Raw genomic sequence first — 17404 nt, 5'->3', positions numbered from 1 at the left:
GGCTCAGCGCACAGGTGCAGTGTGGCCTCCGCGCTCTGTGAGGACGCGCGCTCCTGTGTGTCCCCCTGTCTGCGCGTTCACCCTTTGACTGTTGGGGCTTGGATTGGGCCAGTCTCTTCTCATCTAGCCTCTGACATGCAGATGGCCTCTGATCACCCAACGCGCCCGCCGAGCTCTGAATTCCGGTTTGCCCTTCAGTTCTGTGATTTGCTTTGAGTCTTTTATTTACCAGTTCTCTTGCCTTTTAATTTCTTGAACACAATTTTAAAGATAATGTTTAAACTCCAGTGTTCGGAATTCCTGTGGGTTTGTTTGTGTTGTTTGTCCTCTTGATTTTAAATTCTTGTCTTTTGCCTGGTTATTTTGGTTGAATACTGGGCATTGTATGTTCTAACCAGAATGATGCGTTCAGATTCTAGAATGTGACCTCTTCTTTTCGGAGAGCATTGCATTTGTTTCTGGCAGGCAGTAGGGAGCGGGTCAGTGAACCCCCTTTAACCGAGGGAGGTATGAGCTGGTTGCAGGCTGACTTTCAGGCCTTGTGAGGGCTGATCTATTTCCAGGACACCTGCCAGAGAGCTGGAGTGTTACTGAGGCTTCCTCCCTAGTTAACAACTGAATGAACAGAAATGAATGTGTTGAAAATGCCTGGGATGATTTGAGTTTATCATCAAGTACCCTTAGAATCATAGTTGTGAATTGATGCCCAAACGTGGTTCAAGCTCAAGGGTTCCCTCATAACCATCTCAGGCTGAGAAGGCGCACTTGTGTGGCCTGGCTGTGTGGCTGTGTGAGTGGGTGTGCCGCCCACGCCTGTAGGTGGCATTGCTGCTCAGACAGAGCGCCGGTTCTTGTGCCGCACCTGCGTTTGCTCTCTGACGCCTATCTTTTGGCCTCCCTAGTCTCTGTGGAGACTCGAGTCTCCGTGTCTTTGGAACAGGAGTGGCGCTCGCCTGGCAGGTTGCTTGGGGGCCCTCAGACAGCGGCAGCTGCAGGGTCGGAGCTGCGGCGAACCTTGGTTCTGCCCTGTCATTGAGAGCTCTGAAGACAGCCTCAGGTCGATGATGATTGGGGTTTTCTGCTTGGAGATAGAGTGCCCTTTAAAATAAACGCTGTGTGTGTCGTCTGTATTTTATTTTAAATACTTAAAAGCTTTTATTTTTTATTTTTATTTTAATTGGAGTCTCATTGCTTTACAATATTGTAGTGGTTTTTGCCATGCATTGACATGAATCAGCCATGGGTGTACATATGTTCCCCATCCTGAACCCACCTCCCTTCCAGTCCCATCCCTCAGGGTTATCCCAGTTAAAAGCTTTTTTTAAAAAGTCTGATTGTGCTGGCAGAATTGTAAAATAGTTAGCTGTTTTGGAAAACAGTCCAGCAGTTCCTCAAATATTAATTCTATGCCTGGGTATACACCCAAGAGAAACGAAAACCTGTGTCCCCACAAAAGTCGGGACATGAGTGTCCACATGAGTATTATTCATAAGAGCCAGAGTGGAAAGAGCCCAAGTGTCCACCAGCCGGTAAGTGAATAAACGAAGAAGACAGTGCAGCGGCCGTCGGAAGGGTGGTCACCCAGAATACGCCGTGGCTGAGGCTCAAGAACACAGTGCCGATGACCAGTCAGGCTCAGAGGCCCCTCAGGCTCAGCGGCTGCATATTACGCTTCCCTCGTGTGGAGCGTGCAGAGCAGAGTCCCATGGAGACAGAAAGCTGACTAGTGCTTGCGGGCAGGCTGGCGGGGTGGCCTGGGACAGAGAGTCGGGGGTGGCTGACGGCCAGTGGGTCAGGGGCTCTATGGGGCCAAGCGCTGAAAATGTTCTGAATGCAGACAGTGGGCGTGACTGCACAACTTTGAATACATTAGAAAGTGGTGGATGGCATGTTTCAAAGAGTGGATTTTGTGGTGTGTGGTCTTAACTAGTATGTGTCATTTTCACTGATTCTAACAGTTGTTCTTCCTCCCTGTGCTATTCAGGAAGAAAGGCGAAGATTGAAAAATGCAATAATTATCCAGTCATTTATTCGAGGCTGTAGAGACAGAAAACAGCAAGTAAGTTTGCTTTTAACCTGAGAAGGAATTAGAGAGTCGTGAGAAAGCTTATTTAGCGTTGGATTCTTAGAGGTAGAATTCATTTTATGCCCATTTTTGTGTGTACTTGTTTAATGAAAGTTAATGTTCAGAAAAGAATTCTGTAAAGCAATTATCCTTCAATAAAAAAAAATGAAAATTAAAAAAAAAAGAAAGTTAATGTGGATAATAGTGTTTTCCCTAACAAGTAGTTTTACTAGTTTAGATGAGGTTTTTGGTGGTTTTTAAATTATAAAATACAAACCTAGGCCAAACCCGGGCTACAGATCACAGTAGAGGAGGTGGTGGTGACCCCTGTGGAGGGTGTGTCGAGGTTACTCCCCAGGCTTGACCAGCCGTGGCCTCCACACGGCGCAGCCCTGGCACGCGGCGCGGCCCTGGCGGTCAGTCTGCGCTCCCAGCCGGCCCTGGAGGCCTCGGGCTGTGCGAGCCCTGACGCCGCCCTCTGTCTCGGTCTGTTTCCAGTGTTCCATCCAGAGGAGTGCGTTCGACCGCTGTGCCAGCCTGTCCCAGTCCGGTGGCGCCTTTCCCCTTGCCAGCGGCCCCAACCTTACCCTCCTGGTGAGGCAGCTTCTGTTTTTTTACAGACAGAGTGAAGACTCGAAGCGCTTGGTGAGTGTGGGCTCTGCTTTCTCCAACCCTCGGGTGTGTGTTTTCCAGCTCTTGATTCACTGTGGGCAGACAACCCCTCCAGCACAGCTCTCCTGTGAACCTCCGCGGTCAGTGGCGCTGGGCTGTCTTTGTGATCATGTGTTTTCCCTCTTAAAGTTGATACAGATTTTCGGTAGGCTTTTTCATTTTTTTCTAATTAGGGAAATTTCAAGTAGACGGAACTGGGCCGCTCTGCTGTGCACGCGCTGCGTACCGTGGCCCGGAGCCCGCTGCCATCCCCGGGCCACCGCCTTCAGTGTCAGCCTCAACCCGGGAGCACTTCAGGGCGAGGCTCTGACCTCTAGGGCCTCGCTCTGAAACACCCAGAACGTTAACTGAAAACATTTTACAGGTTGTGAGGCTACCAGTGACGAGGAGTGGTGTGTATTGATGGGGGACGTCCATGACTGGCTCAGTCTTTTTAAAAAAAGTAGAACTTGTCACTGCATCCAGTTTCCCAGGAAGTAGTAGAGATTCGTGTGTGATCATTAGGTTAGATACATACTTATCTTAGAAACCTTTATTTGTAACAAAAGTTTCAATTTGAAGGATGAGTCTGCAGTGAAAGGTCAGCCTTCCGTGGTCTAGCCAGCAGCACCCTTGTGTGAGACTCAAGGACAGGAGATGGAGGGCGCCTCACTGCCTGGGTGGGTCTGGTTCTGACACCCACGCTGCTTCCTGTTCTGAGCCGGGAGGGGCCGTGGGAGGAACATTCCATAGGTCTTGAGAGCGGTGGAGGTGGCTGCCTTAGACGCACCTTTTCTTGGCTCTGTCTGAAGCCAATGAGGAGAGGAATGAGAAATGCGCCGCAGCAGGGCCTCGGCGCTCTATCGGAGCAGACTGTCCCTCCTTCCCGCGCTCGCGGACTGAAGGGCAGCTGTGGGGCTAGAGGATCGGGAGGGTCGAGTGTCTCTCCAGAGTGCCCTTGCCTTTGGAGAGCGGCCCCTGGCTGCCCCGAGGCCCGGTCAGCAGCCCCGCCTGGTTTGTAGGTGTGCAGTGGCCCAGCCCCGTGGCTTATGCAGAGTTAGGGTTAGCCAGCTCCTCAGACCGGGCTCATACGGCGAAAACGAGCCAGATGGTTTATTCAGTTTGCAAACACAAATGCAAGAGCAATAAACCAGTCACAGCATACGGGGAGGGTAGGTCTCCTGCCCCATCTTCAGGTTCCCTGATTCCTATCTGAAGAGCAGGTGGGCACCACTGTTGGGAGTTTATTTAAGGTGCTCCCTACGAAACAGCATATGTGGCTCTCCCTTCCTCACCTGCTCCCTTGACTTATTTTTTATTATCATGACTAAATATGCTATCTGCTAAAAGGCTGTTTTCTTTTGTGTAGTCTTCCTGAATTACTCTGGAGTTAAGTATTGGGTCGCTTTTGTTTCCTCGTCTGTGATCTCTGAGGGTCGGGTGCTCTTCCAGCTGCCGCTCAGCCAGGCCGCTGGCGCTCGCGCCCCTCCCCCCCCGGGCGTCCTCCGCGCCGGGGCGCTCGCTGCGCTGTGTCAGTGGTGCAGGCACCCTGGGACCCCTCACTCTGCTTCTCTTCAGTTTCATACCCTCTCCTGATCGCATTCCTGTCTGCTTGCTTGGTGTACTCCCTCGTTTTATTGATACACACCTTCAGTTGACTTCCTGAGAAAGGATGCATAGAAGGAAAGTGTATTTAGTAAACTTATTTAGTTTATTTAGTAAACTTTAGTAAAGCGAATTTAGTAAAAAAAAAAAAAAGTTAAGCAGAAAAAAAAGTGAAGCAAAGCAGATATTTAATGTACTTAGAACTTTGGGAATGATGATATTGGTGCATTTCTCGAGAAATTTAAAAACAGTGTCAAAGTCCAGTCCACTCTAGAGATACAGTATACAGCACAGGGCATAAAGCCAGCATTTTACGGTAACTGTGAGTGGAGTATCCCTTTAAGCATTCTAATCCTGTGCTGTGCCCATGAGACATACACAATACCGCGCGCCCCTCACGTGCGCGAGTGTGCTCAGTCACGGCTGACTCTGTGAGGCCCTGTGGGCCGCAGCCCTCCAGGCTCCTCTGTCTGTGGGATGTTCCAGGCAAGGATACTGGAGAGAGTTACCATTTCCTCCTCCAGGAACATCAGTTGTGCCTTAATTAAAAAAAAACACAAACGCAGTCCAAGGAGTGTTAAAGTACTTTGAGGGTTTCTTTATGTGGTTGAACCGTAATTACTTGACTAGTGTATTTACAACCTTTTTCTTATAGTTCCTGCAGTTGCCCATTAGATTGTTACAGTGTCTACCACACCTTCTACAGCTGTTTGTTAATGGGTTAAGAGGTGGGAATACCAGACCACCTGACCTGATAAATCTGTATGCAGGTCAGGAAGCAGCAGTCAGAACCAGACATGGAGCTACAGACTGGTTCCAAATTGCAAAAGGAGTTCGTCAGGGCTGTATATTGTCACTGTCCTTATTTAACGTATAATGCTAGGCTGGATGAAGCACAAGGTAGAATCAAGACTGCCGGGAGAAATATCAGAAATCTCAGATATTGATACCAGATGACATCACCCTTATAGCAGGAAGCAAAGAACTAAAGATCCTCTTGATGAAAGTGAAAGAGAAGAGTGAAAAAGTTGCCTTAAAACTCAGCATTCAGAAAACTAAGATCATGGCATCTGGTCCCATCACTTCATGGCAAATAGGTGCGGAAACAATGGAAACAGTGAGAGACTTTATCTTGGGGGGCTCTAAAATCACTGCATATGGTGACTGCGGCCATCAAATTAAAAGATGCTTACTCCTTGGAAGGAAAATTATGGCCAACCTAGATAGCAAATTGAAAAGCAGAGACATTACTTTGCCAACAAAGGTCCGTCTAGTTAAGGCTATGGTTTTTCCAGTAGTCATGTATGGATGTAAGAGTTGAACCATAAAAAAAGCTGAGTGCTAAAGAATTGATGCATTTGAATTGTGGTGCTGGAGAAGACTCTTGAGAGTCCCTTGGACTGCAAGGAGGTCCAACCAGTCCATCCTAAAGGAAATCGGTCCTGAATATTCATTGGAAGGACTTCTGCTAAAGCTGAAGCACCAGTCCTTTGGCCCACTGATGCGAAGAACAGACTCATTTGAAAAGACCCTGATACTGGGAAAGATTAAAGGTGGGAGGAGAAGGGGGTGACAGAGGATGAGATGGTTGGATGGCATCACCAACTCGGTAGACTTGAGTTTGAGCAAGCTCCGGGAGCTGGTGATGGACAGGGAGGCCTGGTGTGCTGCAGTCCATGGTGTCGCAAGGAGTCGGGCACGACTGAGAGACTGAACCAAACTGAACTGAGTGGATAGCATGGATGTTAGCATGCTCTACGTGTCAGATAGCGCAGAGAACATCTGTGTCACGCTGGTTCCTGAGGAAATAGGGACAGGCAGCTCCAAATGCCTCAAGATGAGCTTCTGTGTAGGCAGATGAGCAGCTGGGCTGGGTCTCAGAGTTGCTTTCCACCAGTTGTGGGCCCACCAGGGAGTTACCGGGCAGAACTCGTGTGCTCAGACTTCGATAGCGTCTCACATTAAGTGAGTTCCACTGTCAGAGGAGAGACTGAACATGAGAGGCCCGTGTGAGGGGCTCTCTCAATTGTAGCTGTTTCTGTTGATGAACGAGCAGACAGCAACAAACACATCGCAGAGAAAGTGAGTCCAGGAGGTTCCTTGTTGGGCCTGGTGTTTTTAGTCACTCACGGCAGCGGCGTCCACATTAGAGAGGCTCCTGGGTGGAGCTGGATGGGAGTCTGAGTCTACGCTTGCTGAGCTTGTGGCCCCATCACTGGTCGTGTCCAGGACGGTGGGGGTTCAGGCCATCCCCCCACAGCTGTGACCTTTTCTCCCCTCAAGCGTACTGCAGTATAATTGACAAGTAAAGCTGTAATATTTTAGTGCACCCTGTGATGGCTTGTATGAACACTGTGGTGGGATTCCTCCCCCTAGCTGTGACATACGTCTCACCTGATGTGTTACACACCTGGCCTTTTAGCGGAGGTGGTGGGGCTGTAAGATCTCCTTTTCCACTGGCATTTCACGGGATTGGGGAGGAGAGCATCCACAGAGACGGTGCTGGAAGCTAGAGAAGACGGGTGAGAAGGAACCGCTGTCCTTTGTAATTGAGGATTAAAACTGTGATTCTCAGTGTTTTTATTGTAGGCTGCTAAATTTTGCAAATGAACTTTTTGTTTCGCACTTATGTGAGTTTTCAAGGACTTTCAGTGTTTAGTAATTTAACTTCATGCTGTTGTGCTCTTATAGGGTGGAAAAGTCAGGGTGTGTGAATCCTGCTCAACAAAAACTTGACTTAGAAGATTAATTTCTTAACCACGTTGTGATTACTTTGATTGTGTCCACTAATGAAGGAAATTTGGCATGTTATGTAATTAGAAAACAGTTAACTTTTTACAGACTAACGAGTTGTATGTTTTGCTCTTTCAGATATGGATGTATCAGAACCTGATTAAACACAGTGCTCTGTTTGTCCAGCAGTTGGAAGGATCTGAGAGACTCACATGCTTGTTTCAGATAAAGAGGCTGATGAGCCTCTGTTGCAGGTAAACCCGTTGTCGCCCCAGCGCGGGTGACGTGGTGGTCTCGTTGTCTAGAAAAACACTGTGTGTCAGTGTCTTAGTGGTTTCCCTGTTGTTATTGGATTTTGGGTTTGTTTTTTTTGAGACTGAAATGTTATGTGTATTAGTTTTTACTTCTCTGATCCTCTCTTTAGAAATTAAAATGTAGTTAAGCATACCTTCCAGGGGCTGTTTTCTTCCAGGTGTGGCCTGTAATCGCCCTGTGGGACGTCAGGCATCTGGTTGCTTGGCGAGTGGACAGGCCAGCTGAAAGGCCCGTCTCTGTGCCGATGGTCACTGATCCCAGGCCTCGGGGTCGCTGCCTGCGGGTGAAGGGTCAGGCCTTTCATCAGGCTGTCCTGACCTGTGTCCTGGACTCAGTACAGAGCACACTGAGGCAACATGAGCAGTAGCACTCGAATGAAAAAGCAAATTGACATCTTCACCATTTTTCTAAAATTTGATGATGTCTGCACCGTAGCCACCTTTCAAATGATTCTGAGCCTTTAATACACTCTCAGCTACCTTTCTGGAAGCTGCGTGTAGTAAGGTTTATTTAGGGCTCCTATCAGAATGAGGCCTGTTAGCTGACTTTTCCAGATCCTGAGGTGCACTAGAGGCGAAGCGGAAAACCCCCAAAGAGAGAATGTGGATGACTGAGAGTCCCTGGAAATCTTTTTTTTTTTCCAAACCCCTTTTATTTCTCGAAAAATGTCCTTTGGAAAACACACTGTGTGTGTTGATTCTCTGGAGCAGGGGTCTGTGGACCTTGTCTGTAGATGCCTGCACGGCACAGTGGGGCCTGGGCACCGTGGCCTCTGTTACACACACGGCTTTTCCCCTGAAGCCCTCAGAGGTGTCAGGCATGCCCTCCCCCAGAGCAGCACAGTCTGGGGCTCTCTTGACCTGGGGATTGTAGTTTGTGGCACTTAATGTGCTTTTGAAGGTATTCATCGAGCGAGTAATTTCAGTAGATGATAGATCCAACTGCAGTTCCTGCTCTTTCCCCCAACGTTCTGTCTTGGAAGATTTCTGACGTGAGAAAAGTGGCGGGAAGCCCTTACTCCTGCTCCTGGACTCAGGGTCCATTTGCTGCGTGTGCTCTCCCTCCGTCTGTGCACACACAGTGTGCTGCTTCTCTGACGCGTGTGGAAGGGGGCTGCAGACAGCATGGCGCTTCCCTGCTCCCCTGTGCTTGTCCTGGGAAGGCACATTCTGGTAATGGCAATGCTGTTTTCTCCTCTGAGAGAACACATGGTTATTCTCTGGTGTCCTGATCTGTTCCCTATTCAGATTTCCTCAGTTGTCTCAAAAGCTTTATCTTCTCTGTTTTGATGACCCTACCATCCCTTTGGTTCCTTCTTCTCTGTTTCCTTTCAACAGGGTATCGGGTCTGGAGGAAAGCTTTTCTCCCCTTGTCCGTTTGGGGCTGATGCAGCCTCTGTGGGGGGCGTGGCCTGTGTGGGGGCGTGGCCCCATGGGGGGGCGTGGTCTTGCGTCGAGCAACGTTTGCCTGCCAGGATCCTGGCCTGCAGTCACTTGACCCTGCAGGTCTCCAGACACTGCGCAGTGGCGCCCTGTGAAAGTTGCTGGCATGGGGCACACTCGATTCAGTTTAAACGTGTATAACCAGACTGCCTCGGAGCAGGGCCTGTAAGGGACTCTGCACCTCACACCACCGCCGCGTCCCGAGGCGTGTCTGTGCTCAGAGAGGCCCAGTGCCGCTGAAGACTCCTCTTCACGTTGTGCAGGCCAGCGCTGCCCTCTGTTGTTGGGCGCTGCCTTCCACCTGGGGGTGTTCACGTTTGATGACCTGTGCTGGATGCTGTGTGGTGTCCATGGCTCACTCAGTGCTGGTTTCTCCAGCGGTGGCGTTCCTTCAGTGCTGGCTTGTTGGCTTGCTTGTGGAAAGGACCCTGCCTCCTCCCCGTTTAGGCTCGCCCCGCCTCGTGCTGTCTTTCAGCGCTTGATGGAGGGAGCTCTTCTCAGAAGCCCCCTGCCCCGTCTTCCAAGCCTCCGTGTCTCCTGGGACCACGGTACTTTGGGCTCACTTAATACCTCCCCTGCAAGCCCGAGCTTGGGACTGTTTTCTCTGAGGAAGCTGGTTCTCTTAGATGAGGAATGAAATTTTAACAAAGTAAAATCAAAACAGTAATCTGTTAGAAACGTCAGTTGTTTTATGTTGCCGGCCAGGTGCAGGGCGCTGAATTTCAGGTGTGTAGGCAAGTCACCAGAGAAGGGGCGTGTGCCGTGTTCTCTCAGTCCCCGGGGGGATTCAGGTCCACTGTCTGGAGCAAGAAAAGCGTAGGCCGAGAGCCAGAGGCTGGTCCCTGCTGCAAGAGGAGGGGGAGCCCGGGGTGGAGCAGGAGAGGCCAGGCACGGTGTGGGGCGTGCAGGCGGCATCGGTCGTTGAGTTGGTGATGCTCAGTGTTAAGCAAAGTCAGGACTCGCGTGTGAGCATGTGCCAGTGACTTCACTTAACTGGTTACTCAAGGAGGGAACCAGTAAGATGTTCCAGCTGATTCAGATGAACCTGCCTCAGGGAATTTGTATTCCCTGTCTGACAGAGCTCTCTGCATTGCCAGGAACAGGAGTAATTCGTGTGGCTCTGTGTGGGAAACATTTGCACTGCCGTCAGCTTTCTCCAGGCTCGAGCCTGTCTGCAGAGTTGGGGGCGAGCCTGTGGAAGGCGGGGGTGGAGGGAACCCAGTGACTGAGCTGAGCTGGCCACCAGTCTCCCTCTCCCCTCCTCCCCCCTATTTCACAGTCTGGTGATTTTTCCCTGCAGTAAGCCCGTTGGTCCCTGTGATGAGAGCTGTGATGGAGGGTGGGCACGGGGGTCTTGTTGGCTCGGCTGTAAGAGGAATTGAGAAGGGAGAAGAGAGCTGCACACGCACAGATGCGGGCCCGGGTGGGAGAGGTGGTGGTGTCTGGAGAGTGACATGGGGAAGCTGACAGCCGGCTTAGTGAGGATCCCGGGGCAGGGAGACGGGCCTGGGGAGCCCGGCCTGAAATGGGCAGAGGCTGTGCGGCTGGCGGGCCTGGGGTCGGGCCTTAGTGCAGCCAGGATGGGTTACTCATTGTCTCAAGAAACAGCCCACGGCAAAGGAGACATGCAGATGTCCAATGAGCACCTGAAACGGCGTTCATGGAAATCGCTTGTCAGACTACAGTAAAGCACGCTGGTCCAGCTGCTAGAACGGCTACACTTTAAAGTGTCAGGACCGTGTGAGGTGGGGACGGAGCAGCTGGGGCTCTCAGCCCCGCCTCTCACGTTGATGGTTCCTTGTGATGTCTGGCTGCCATGTGACCTGCAGTTCCTCGCCCAGGATCTTACCAGAAGTGAGGCAGGTCCACAAGGCTGCTTTGAATGTTCAGACAGCTTTATTTATAACAAGAAAAGACTGCAAATGACCCAGGTCCCCGTCAGCACGTGAACAGATAACCGAAACCTGGTGTTTCCGTGCTGTGGAGCAGTCCCAGCAGTAAAGGGGCCGCGTTGTCAGTGTGTGCCGGCTGAGCCTCAGAAGGTCGCTGAGGGGAGGCTCTGGGCATTGATGTGTATGTTCTCTGTGACTCCTCCTGTGTAGAGCAGGAGAGAGTGCAGACGAGTCTCCAGTGACAGCACAGCTCGGGGGGGAGTGGAGGGAGACTTTACTAGAGGGCCGAGAGGTGGAGCGGAGACGTGTCCAGTGTCTGCGAGGGTGTGATGTCAGAACTCACTGTTGTGATTGTTCAGTCACCCAGTCGTGTCCCAAGCTTTGCAACCCCACGACTGCAGCACGCCAGGCATCCCTGTCCTTCACTGTCTCCCAGAACTTGCTCACGCTCATGTCCATCGAGTTGGTGATGCCATCCAGCCATCTCATCCTCTCTTCTCCCCCTCTCCTCAATCTTTCCCAGCATCAGAGTCATTTGTAATGAATCAGCTCTTCCCATCAGGTGGCCAGAGTATTGGAGCTTCAGCTTCAGCATCAGTCCTTCCAGTGAATATTCAAGGTTGATTTCATTAAGGATTGACTGGTTTGATCTCTTGGCATTCTGAGGGACTCTCAGGAGTCTTCTCCAGCACCACAGTTTGAAAGCATCAATTCGTCAGTGCTCAGCCTTCTTTATGGTCCAGTTCTCACATCTGTACATGACTACTGGAGAAACTGTAGCTTTGATTCTACAGAGCTTTGTTGGGAAAGTAATGTCTCTACTTTTTAATCTCTAGATTTGTTGCAACTTTCCTTCCAAGGAGCAAGTCTCTTAATTTTGTGGCCGCAGTCACTGTCTGTGGTGATTTTTGAGCCCAAGAAAATAAAATTTGCCTCTGTTGCCACTTTTCCCCTATCTGTTTGCCTCAAAGTGATGGGACTGCATGCCATGATCTTAGTTTTTTGTTTTTTTTTTTTTTGGTCTTAGTTTTTTTTAATGAACTCACTGTATTGCCTGCTTCAGATGGGTACAAATTATCACACGTAAATTATGTCTCCATAAAGCTGATTTTTAAAAAATACTTTCTCTGAAAATAAAACTTAGTTTTGTAACAGCTAAGCCTTCCTTTCTGCCTGTAATTCTCATAGTGAGATCAGAGTCTTTAGTTAAAATGCTGGGTGACTAAGGACCGGAAGTAGATTAAGCTGTCTTCTTGGGGGACGTTTGGGGCATGAGAAATCTTGAAGGAGGCATGTTGGAAGGAGCTGGTGGGCACCTCTAAGGAGCCCCCCTAGCTGAGCTGGGTTAGATGGAGCACGGGTGGGTAAGGGATGCTCCACGGTCAGAGCCTCCCCACACTGACTTTCCTTGCCTGCTCCCCCTCCCGCCTTGATTGTGCACGCTCCTCTCTCAGCCGGGAGGCAGCGTCCTGTGTGGCTCGTAAGGAGGACTCAAGGTGCGGATGACGCGGTGCTTGGCTGTTTGCCGAGGCCCGTCTGCTTTCGGGGGCGTTGTAGGACTAGGGCAGAGGGGCCCGAGCACTTCCCACGCCTGAGTGAGGAGAGTGTGAGGGCCTCTGGGAGGCACTTGCCGTCTGCGGCCCCTGGGACGCCTTTTCCACTTTTACAGGTTGCTGCAGAGCTGTAACGATGACAGTCTGAATGTTGCGCTCCCCATGAGGATGCTGGAGGTGTTCTCCTCTGAGGACACGTACTTGCCTGTTTTACAAGATGCTAGCTACGTGGTGTCCATCATTGAACAAATTTTGCACTACATGATTCAGAATGGTGAGTTGGTGGTGTCAGAACTGAGGGTGGCGCTGTTGTGAGCAGTTGGCAGTGGCTAGGGCACTTTTCAGGGCAGGAACCGGGCACTTTTCAGGGCAGGGACCGCGAGTCTGCGGCTGGGATGGGACCTTTGTGGGTCACAGATTCTAGCATCTCTCCTCTTCTCTACCCCCCTCAGAATTTGGAGATGCATCTAATCTCTAACTTTGCCTGGTGCTTGAAAGTGAAGGAAACTAGGTCATCCGAGGTGCAGATACCTGGGCCCGCCGGGCTGGGCCGGGCAGGGCCGGGCCGGGCTGCCATGGCTAAACTTGGTGGCCCGCATGCTGGGCGCAGTCAGCCTCCAGCACAGCAACATGCCGACCCACCTGGAGAGAGCCTGTCCCGGGAAGCAAATGGTTCAGTAGAGAAGAGAAAGATGCTCAGTTTGTTTGAGGTTTCTTATTGACACCCATCTTCAAGCGACTGTGCTGTTGGGTGTAATAACCTCCATCTGAAAGTCCTCTGAGGACGCGTTAGTGACGTTGACAGAAAGACGAGGACGTGCACACGGTTCTTAAGACTTCTCTGACAGTTGAGTACCGTAAAATAAACCTTCTCGAGTTTATTCCAGGGAGTCCCTGGTGGCCTTGTGGTTAGGACTCAGCGCTTTCAGTGCCAGGGGCCCTGGCCCAGCCGCTCGCTGGGGAGCTGAGGTCCCACGGGCCACACCACGCGGCCAGCAGCAGCGGCAAAGCTCTGGCTCGCTCTCGCAGGTGGGGTGTCGCCGCTCCTGGAGTCCAGGAGCCCTAACGTTGAGATGGGTGTGTTACTGGGCATAAAGGGGCTATCAAAAGACATTCCAGGGAGCAGCAGTTACTGATGAAAACATAATTTTGCTTTTGTTTTCTTGATGGACTACTCTCGGTTAAATCTAGCTAATTTAATCCTCAAGATTAAAATTGTAGAAATTAAATTCTTATACATCCAGCCTTACTGATTGGTTGGTTTAAAAAAAAAAAGAAACCCTACTTAGTTTGTTGAAAAATTAGGGAAATTACTGAGTTAATTAAAATTAAATTGAAAATTACAGAATTTGATCTTTAAAGAAAAAATTTTAAGGTCCACTGTGTTGATGTATTATTGCATATATAGATATTAAGGCTAAGCATTTCATAAAAAGGTTTTGCTTTTGCTTTCTAAAAGTGTGAAGAAGATAACTAAGGAATATGCATTATTCTTGAATGTGTTGAGCAAGGCAACACTTTGAAATCTTACACAGAAAGTGCTGCTTCCAGCATCTTCTGTGGCATAGCTGCGTCTCACCTTTTTCGACAAGTTACTTCCTGACACCACTAGTCTATGACATTCTGGCATCCTGCCTCTCCATCAGTTTGTGTCGCCGCGCACCAGGCTGCCTTAGCCTGGAGCTTTTCAGAGCCGTGACTCAGCTGCTCCTTGATGTGCTGTTCCTGCCGCCAGTCTGCTCAGCGCGCACATCTGATAGGACAGTGTGACTCTCCAGAATTCTTCTTGATATGTTTACCATTTTTTTGATGTATTTGTTTTTTCAGGTTTTTTAAAAATATATTTTTAGTATTTTTTGACTGTGGTGGGCTTTCACGGCTGAGCGGCTTTCTCTGGCTGCAGCGAGTGGGGGCTCCTCTCTAGTTACTTGGGTCCTGGGGCCTCTCATCGCAGTGGCTTCTTTGCTCACGGCTCCCGGGTTCTAGAGCACAGGCTTGGCAGTTGTGGCTTACAGGCTCGGTTGCTCCCTGGCATGCGGGGTCTCTGCAGGCCAGGGATCAAACCTGTGTCTCCTGCATTGGCAGGTGGGTCCTTAACCGCTGGACCACCAGGGAGGGCCCTGTATTCTCAGTCTTATAGCAGAAGAGCTTTCCCTGTCTTATGAAGTGTTGCTGGTTAAGCAGTGTCTGTGAGGTTAGGGTTGGGGTGGTCACGGAGCAGGTCTAGTGGTCCCCTGTGGGGATGCCCTGTTCAGCAGCCGAACCTTGGGTGCAGAGTGGGGAGCCCCCGACAAGTGGGGAGTGTGTTTGTGCGTGCTTACAATGGCGAGGTGCTCACAGACTACAGCTGGAGACGTATGTCCTGCCGCAGGAGAGGGCGCAGCCCCGCAGGGCTGGTGGCCCAGGATGTTAGAGGTGGCAGAGGAGGCCTCCCACTGCTTAGGTGGGCCATGCCCGTGTGTCTGCTTCACACAGGTCTCCTGTAAAACACATGAGCCCCTCAGTGCCCACACTGTGGTCTCCAGAAGGAGCCGTTCCTTTAAAGGGAACTTGAGTCCTGGGAGGAACGGCTGGGAGATGAGCAGGCGGGACCCAGACATCTTATCCCATCAGAAGGCAGACAGGCGCTCCAGAGTCCGGACGTGGGGTGACAGCCAGGAGCACAGCTCTGTGGACGGAGTCTGCTCAGGGCCTGCAGGCCTGGGTCAGCGTGATGGTTTCTACAGCCACACAGTGGCGTGGTTACTTGGAGGATGCCTAGGAGACAGCTTTTGAAAATCCCACTGTGAGCTTTTTACTTGGCTCCTGATTCAGGCAAACTAGTTTAAAAAAAAGTTTGGAGATAGTTGGAGACCTGGTCACTCATAGGTATTTGTGGTATTAAGAAGTTGTTACTAATTTATTTCAAGATAATAGCGTTCTTTGATGATGTGTTGAAATAGTTGTATCTTGGGCTGGTCCCAGGTGAGAGGTGGTGTAGGTGATTGGGTGTAGTTGATCGTTGTTGGTGCTGAGCAGTGGGTTCCTCGACTTTACACATCACTTCAAGTTACTTGGGAACCAAAAGGTTTACTTGATAAAAACTTGAAGGAAAAACTAACTTGAATTTGGACTTATGGAGATTTATAAAGAGCAGTTAAAAATTGCCAAGTTTGTTTTCCCCTTGTTGTTAAAAAAAAAAAAGATAGGGAGGGGTATTGATATTTTAATACAAATTGATACAACTTATAAATGTTTTTTTTTTCTTTCAGGGTATTATAGATCTCTCTATTTGTTAATTAACAGCAAGCTTCCATCAAGTATTGAATATTCTGATTTATCTCGAGTTCCTATAGCAAAAATTTTGCTAGAGAATGTTTTAAAACCATTGCACTTTACGTACAACTCCTGTCCAGAAGGTGCAAGGTGAGAATGAAATCAGTTTATTGATTTTGTAATTCTGCAAGATCTGTATCTAACTAACTTTGACACAGGATGCTGTCTGAAATATGGACTTGAAAGTCAGTTTTGCTTTATTAGTGTGACTCAGTTTAAAGAAAAATATACTTTTTCTATCTGGCCTGCACCCAACATAAATTTATAATTCTGGTGACCTGGTTATTTTCTTGCTTTCTAGTAGCTATCAGAAGATAGAAAAACATAGCAAAGTCTTGTTTTTTTTTTTTTTTTTTAATAGGAATAATAGAGCATTAAGTTTAGGGTGCTCTAGTTAATCTGAAAAACTTGACTGACGAAAAGGTTATTTTGTGTGCAGTGATTTTATCAATGATTTTGTGGACAGAGTGTTTTGATTTTATTACGAGCTTCCATTTTTCTTCATTAGGCAACAGGTTTTTACAGCCTTCACGAAGGAGGTGCTGGCGGCCCCCTTCACGGAGCAGGTCTTCCACTTCGTCATCCCTGCCCTGGCGGACCCACGGACCGTCTTCCCCTACGAGCCCTTCCTGACCGCACTGCTGTCCCTGGAGGGCAGGCGCCCCACCACCAGTGGGGGCGCGCCCTGGCTCTTCTACTTCGTCTTAACCGTTGGTGACAATTATTTGGGTATGAAACATAGGGTGTCCCGCCGAGCTCACGTAGAGGCAGCATGCGCAGATGGGAGCAGGGCGGGGCGGGATGCACGGCCGGGTGTCCCCTTGTCAGCACGGCCTCTGGGGGAGGAGCTCCTCGGAAGAGCAGGTTTGCTTAAGGCCGTGGCCTGGCCAGTGTCCCCGGGCATAGTGTCCAGGCAGGATGAAAAGTCTGATTTAACAGGGCCACACAGATTAAAACGAGTCTTAGGGTTGGATGGGCCGATCTCTGTGAGTGCGGGGCTGCTCTCCCCCGTCTGTGCTAAGCTGCTGGGCTGCCTGGCGTAGCATTTGGGTATCTTATGCTAAAATACTTGAGTGCCCACATCTGCACTCGAAATATTAGAGATGTGATGTGTGTCCTGGTCGGAAATGCCTCTCGGAGTTCGGGAGAAGCGGTCCCCCGCATCTGCCAGTTTCTCACCCCTCCTAACTAACGGTGTGGCTGTCTCACCAAGGCGCGCTATCCGAGGACGGGCTGCTGGCGCACCTGCGAGTCCTCCAGGCCCTCCTGTCCCAGCTGCCCGTCTCGCCCACCCGCGCCAGCGGCCAGGATGCGGCCAGCGACTCAGACGAAGAGGAGGGGGAGGAGGCCGACAGGCCAGCCAGCGCTCCGGTGAGCCCCCAGCTGTGCGTGTGCACGCCCTGCGCTCCCCAGGCCTCTTCCTTACACCCACGCTCACACGTGTGGGCACGCACAGCTGTGCGTCTGCTTTCTGGTGTAAACCAGGAGCACAGTCTGTCAGTTGAGCTTGCTGTCCAGTCGCTCAGTCGTGGCCGACTCTTCGCGACCCCGTGGACTGCAGCAGGCCAGGGAGCCCTGTCCTTCACCACCTCCCGGAGTGTGCTCAGATTCACATCCATTGAGTCGGCGATGACATCTAACCACTTCATCCTCTGCCACCCCCTTCTCCCTTTGCCTTCAGTCTTGCCCAGAATCAAGGTCTTTTCCAACGCAGAGACATGCAGTCTTATGTTTGGCCTTTCAGTGCCAAGTAGGGCTGCTCTTTGTATCAGTTTAATTATTATTCAGGACACCACTCTTCAAGTGAAGTTATTGGGTTAGAAGGCTAAGCTC

At 50.3% G+C, this 17404-nt stretch overlaps 1 protein-coding gene across 3 annotated transcripts in view; it reads left to right on the top strand.

The window, feature by feature from the left end:
* Positions 1-17404, top strand: part of UBE3C (ubiquitin protein ligase E3C) — a 113433-nt gene that overhangs the window by 23689 nt on the left and 72340 nt on the right. For all 3 annotated transcript variants that reach the window (XM_018046641.1, XM_018046640.1, XM_018046639.1), the window contains exons 3-9: positions 1985-2059; positions 2564-2710; positions 7193-7308; positions 12373-12530; positions 15508-15661; positions 16080-16300; positions 16785-16942. In XM_018046641.1, coding sequence (XP_017902130.1) covers positions 1985-2059; positions 2564-2710; positions 7193-7308; positions 12373-12530; positions 15508-15661; positions 16080-16300; positions 16785-16942 — 1029 coding nt within the window. The remainder of the gene's footprint in view (positions 1-1984; positions 2060-2563; positions 2711-7192; positions 7309-12372; positions 12531-15507; positions 15662-16079; positions 16301-16784; positions 16943-17404) is intronic.

The sequence above is a fragment of the Capra hircus genome, chromosome 4 (genome assembly GCF_001704415.2).
Source record: "Capra hircus breed San Clemente chromosome 4, ASM170441v1, whole genome shotgun sequence".
NCBI classification, from domain to species: domain Eukaryota; kingdom Metazoa; phylum Chordata; class Mammalia; order Artiodactyla; family Bovidae; genus Capra; species Capra hircus.
The sequence above is the reverse complement of the archived record's forward strand: the minus strand, read 5'-3'. Positions and strand labels throughout refer to the sequence as shown.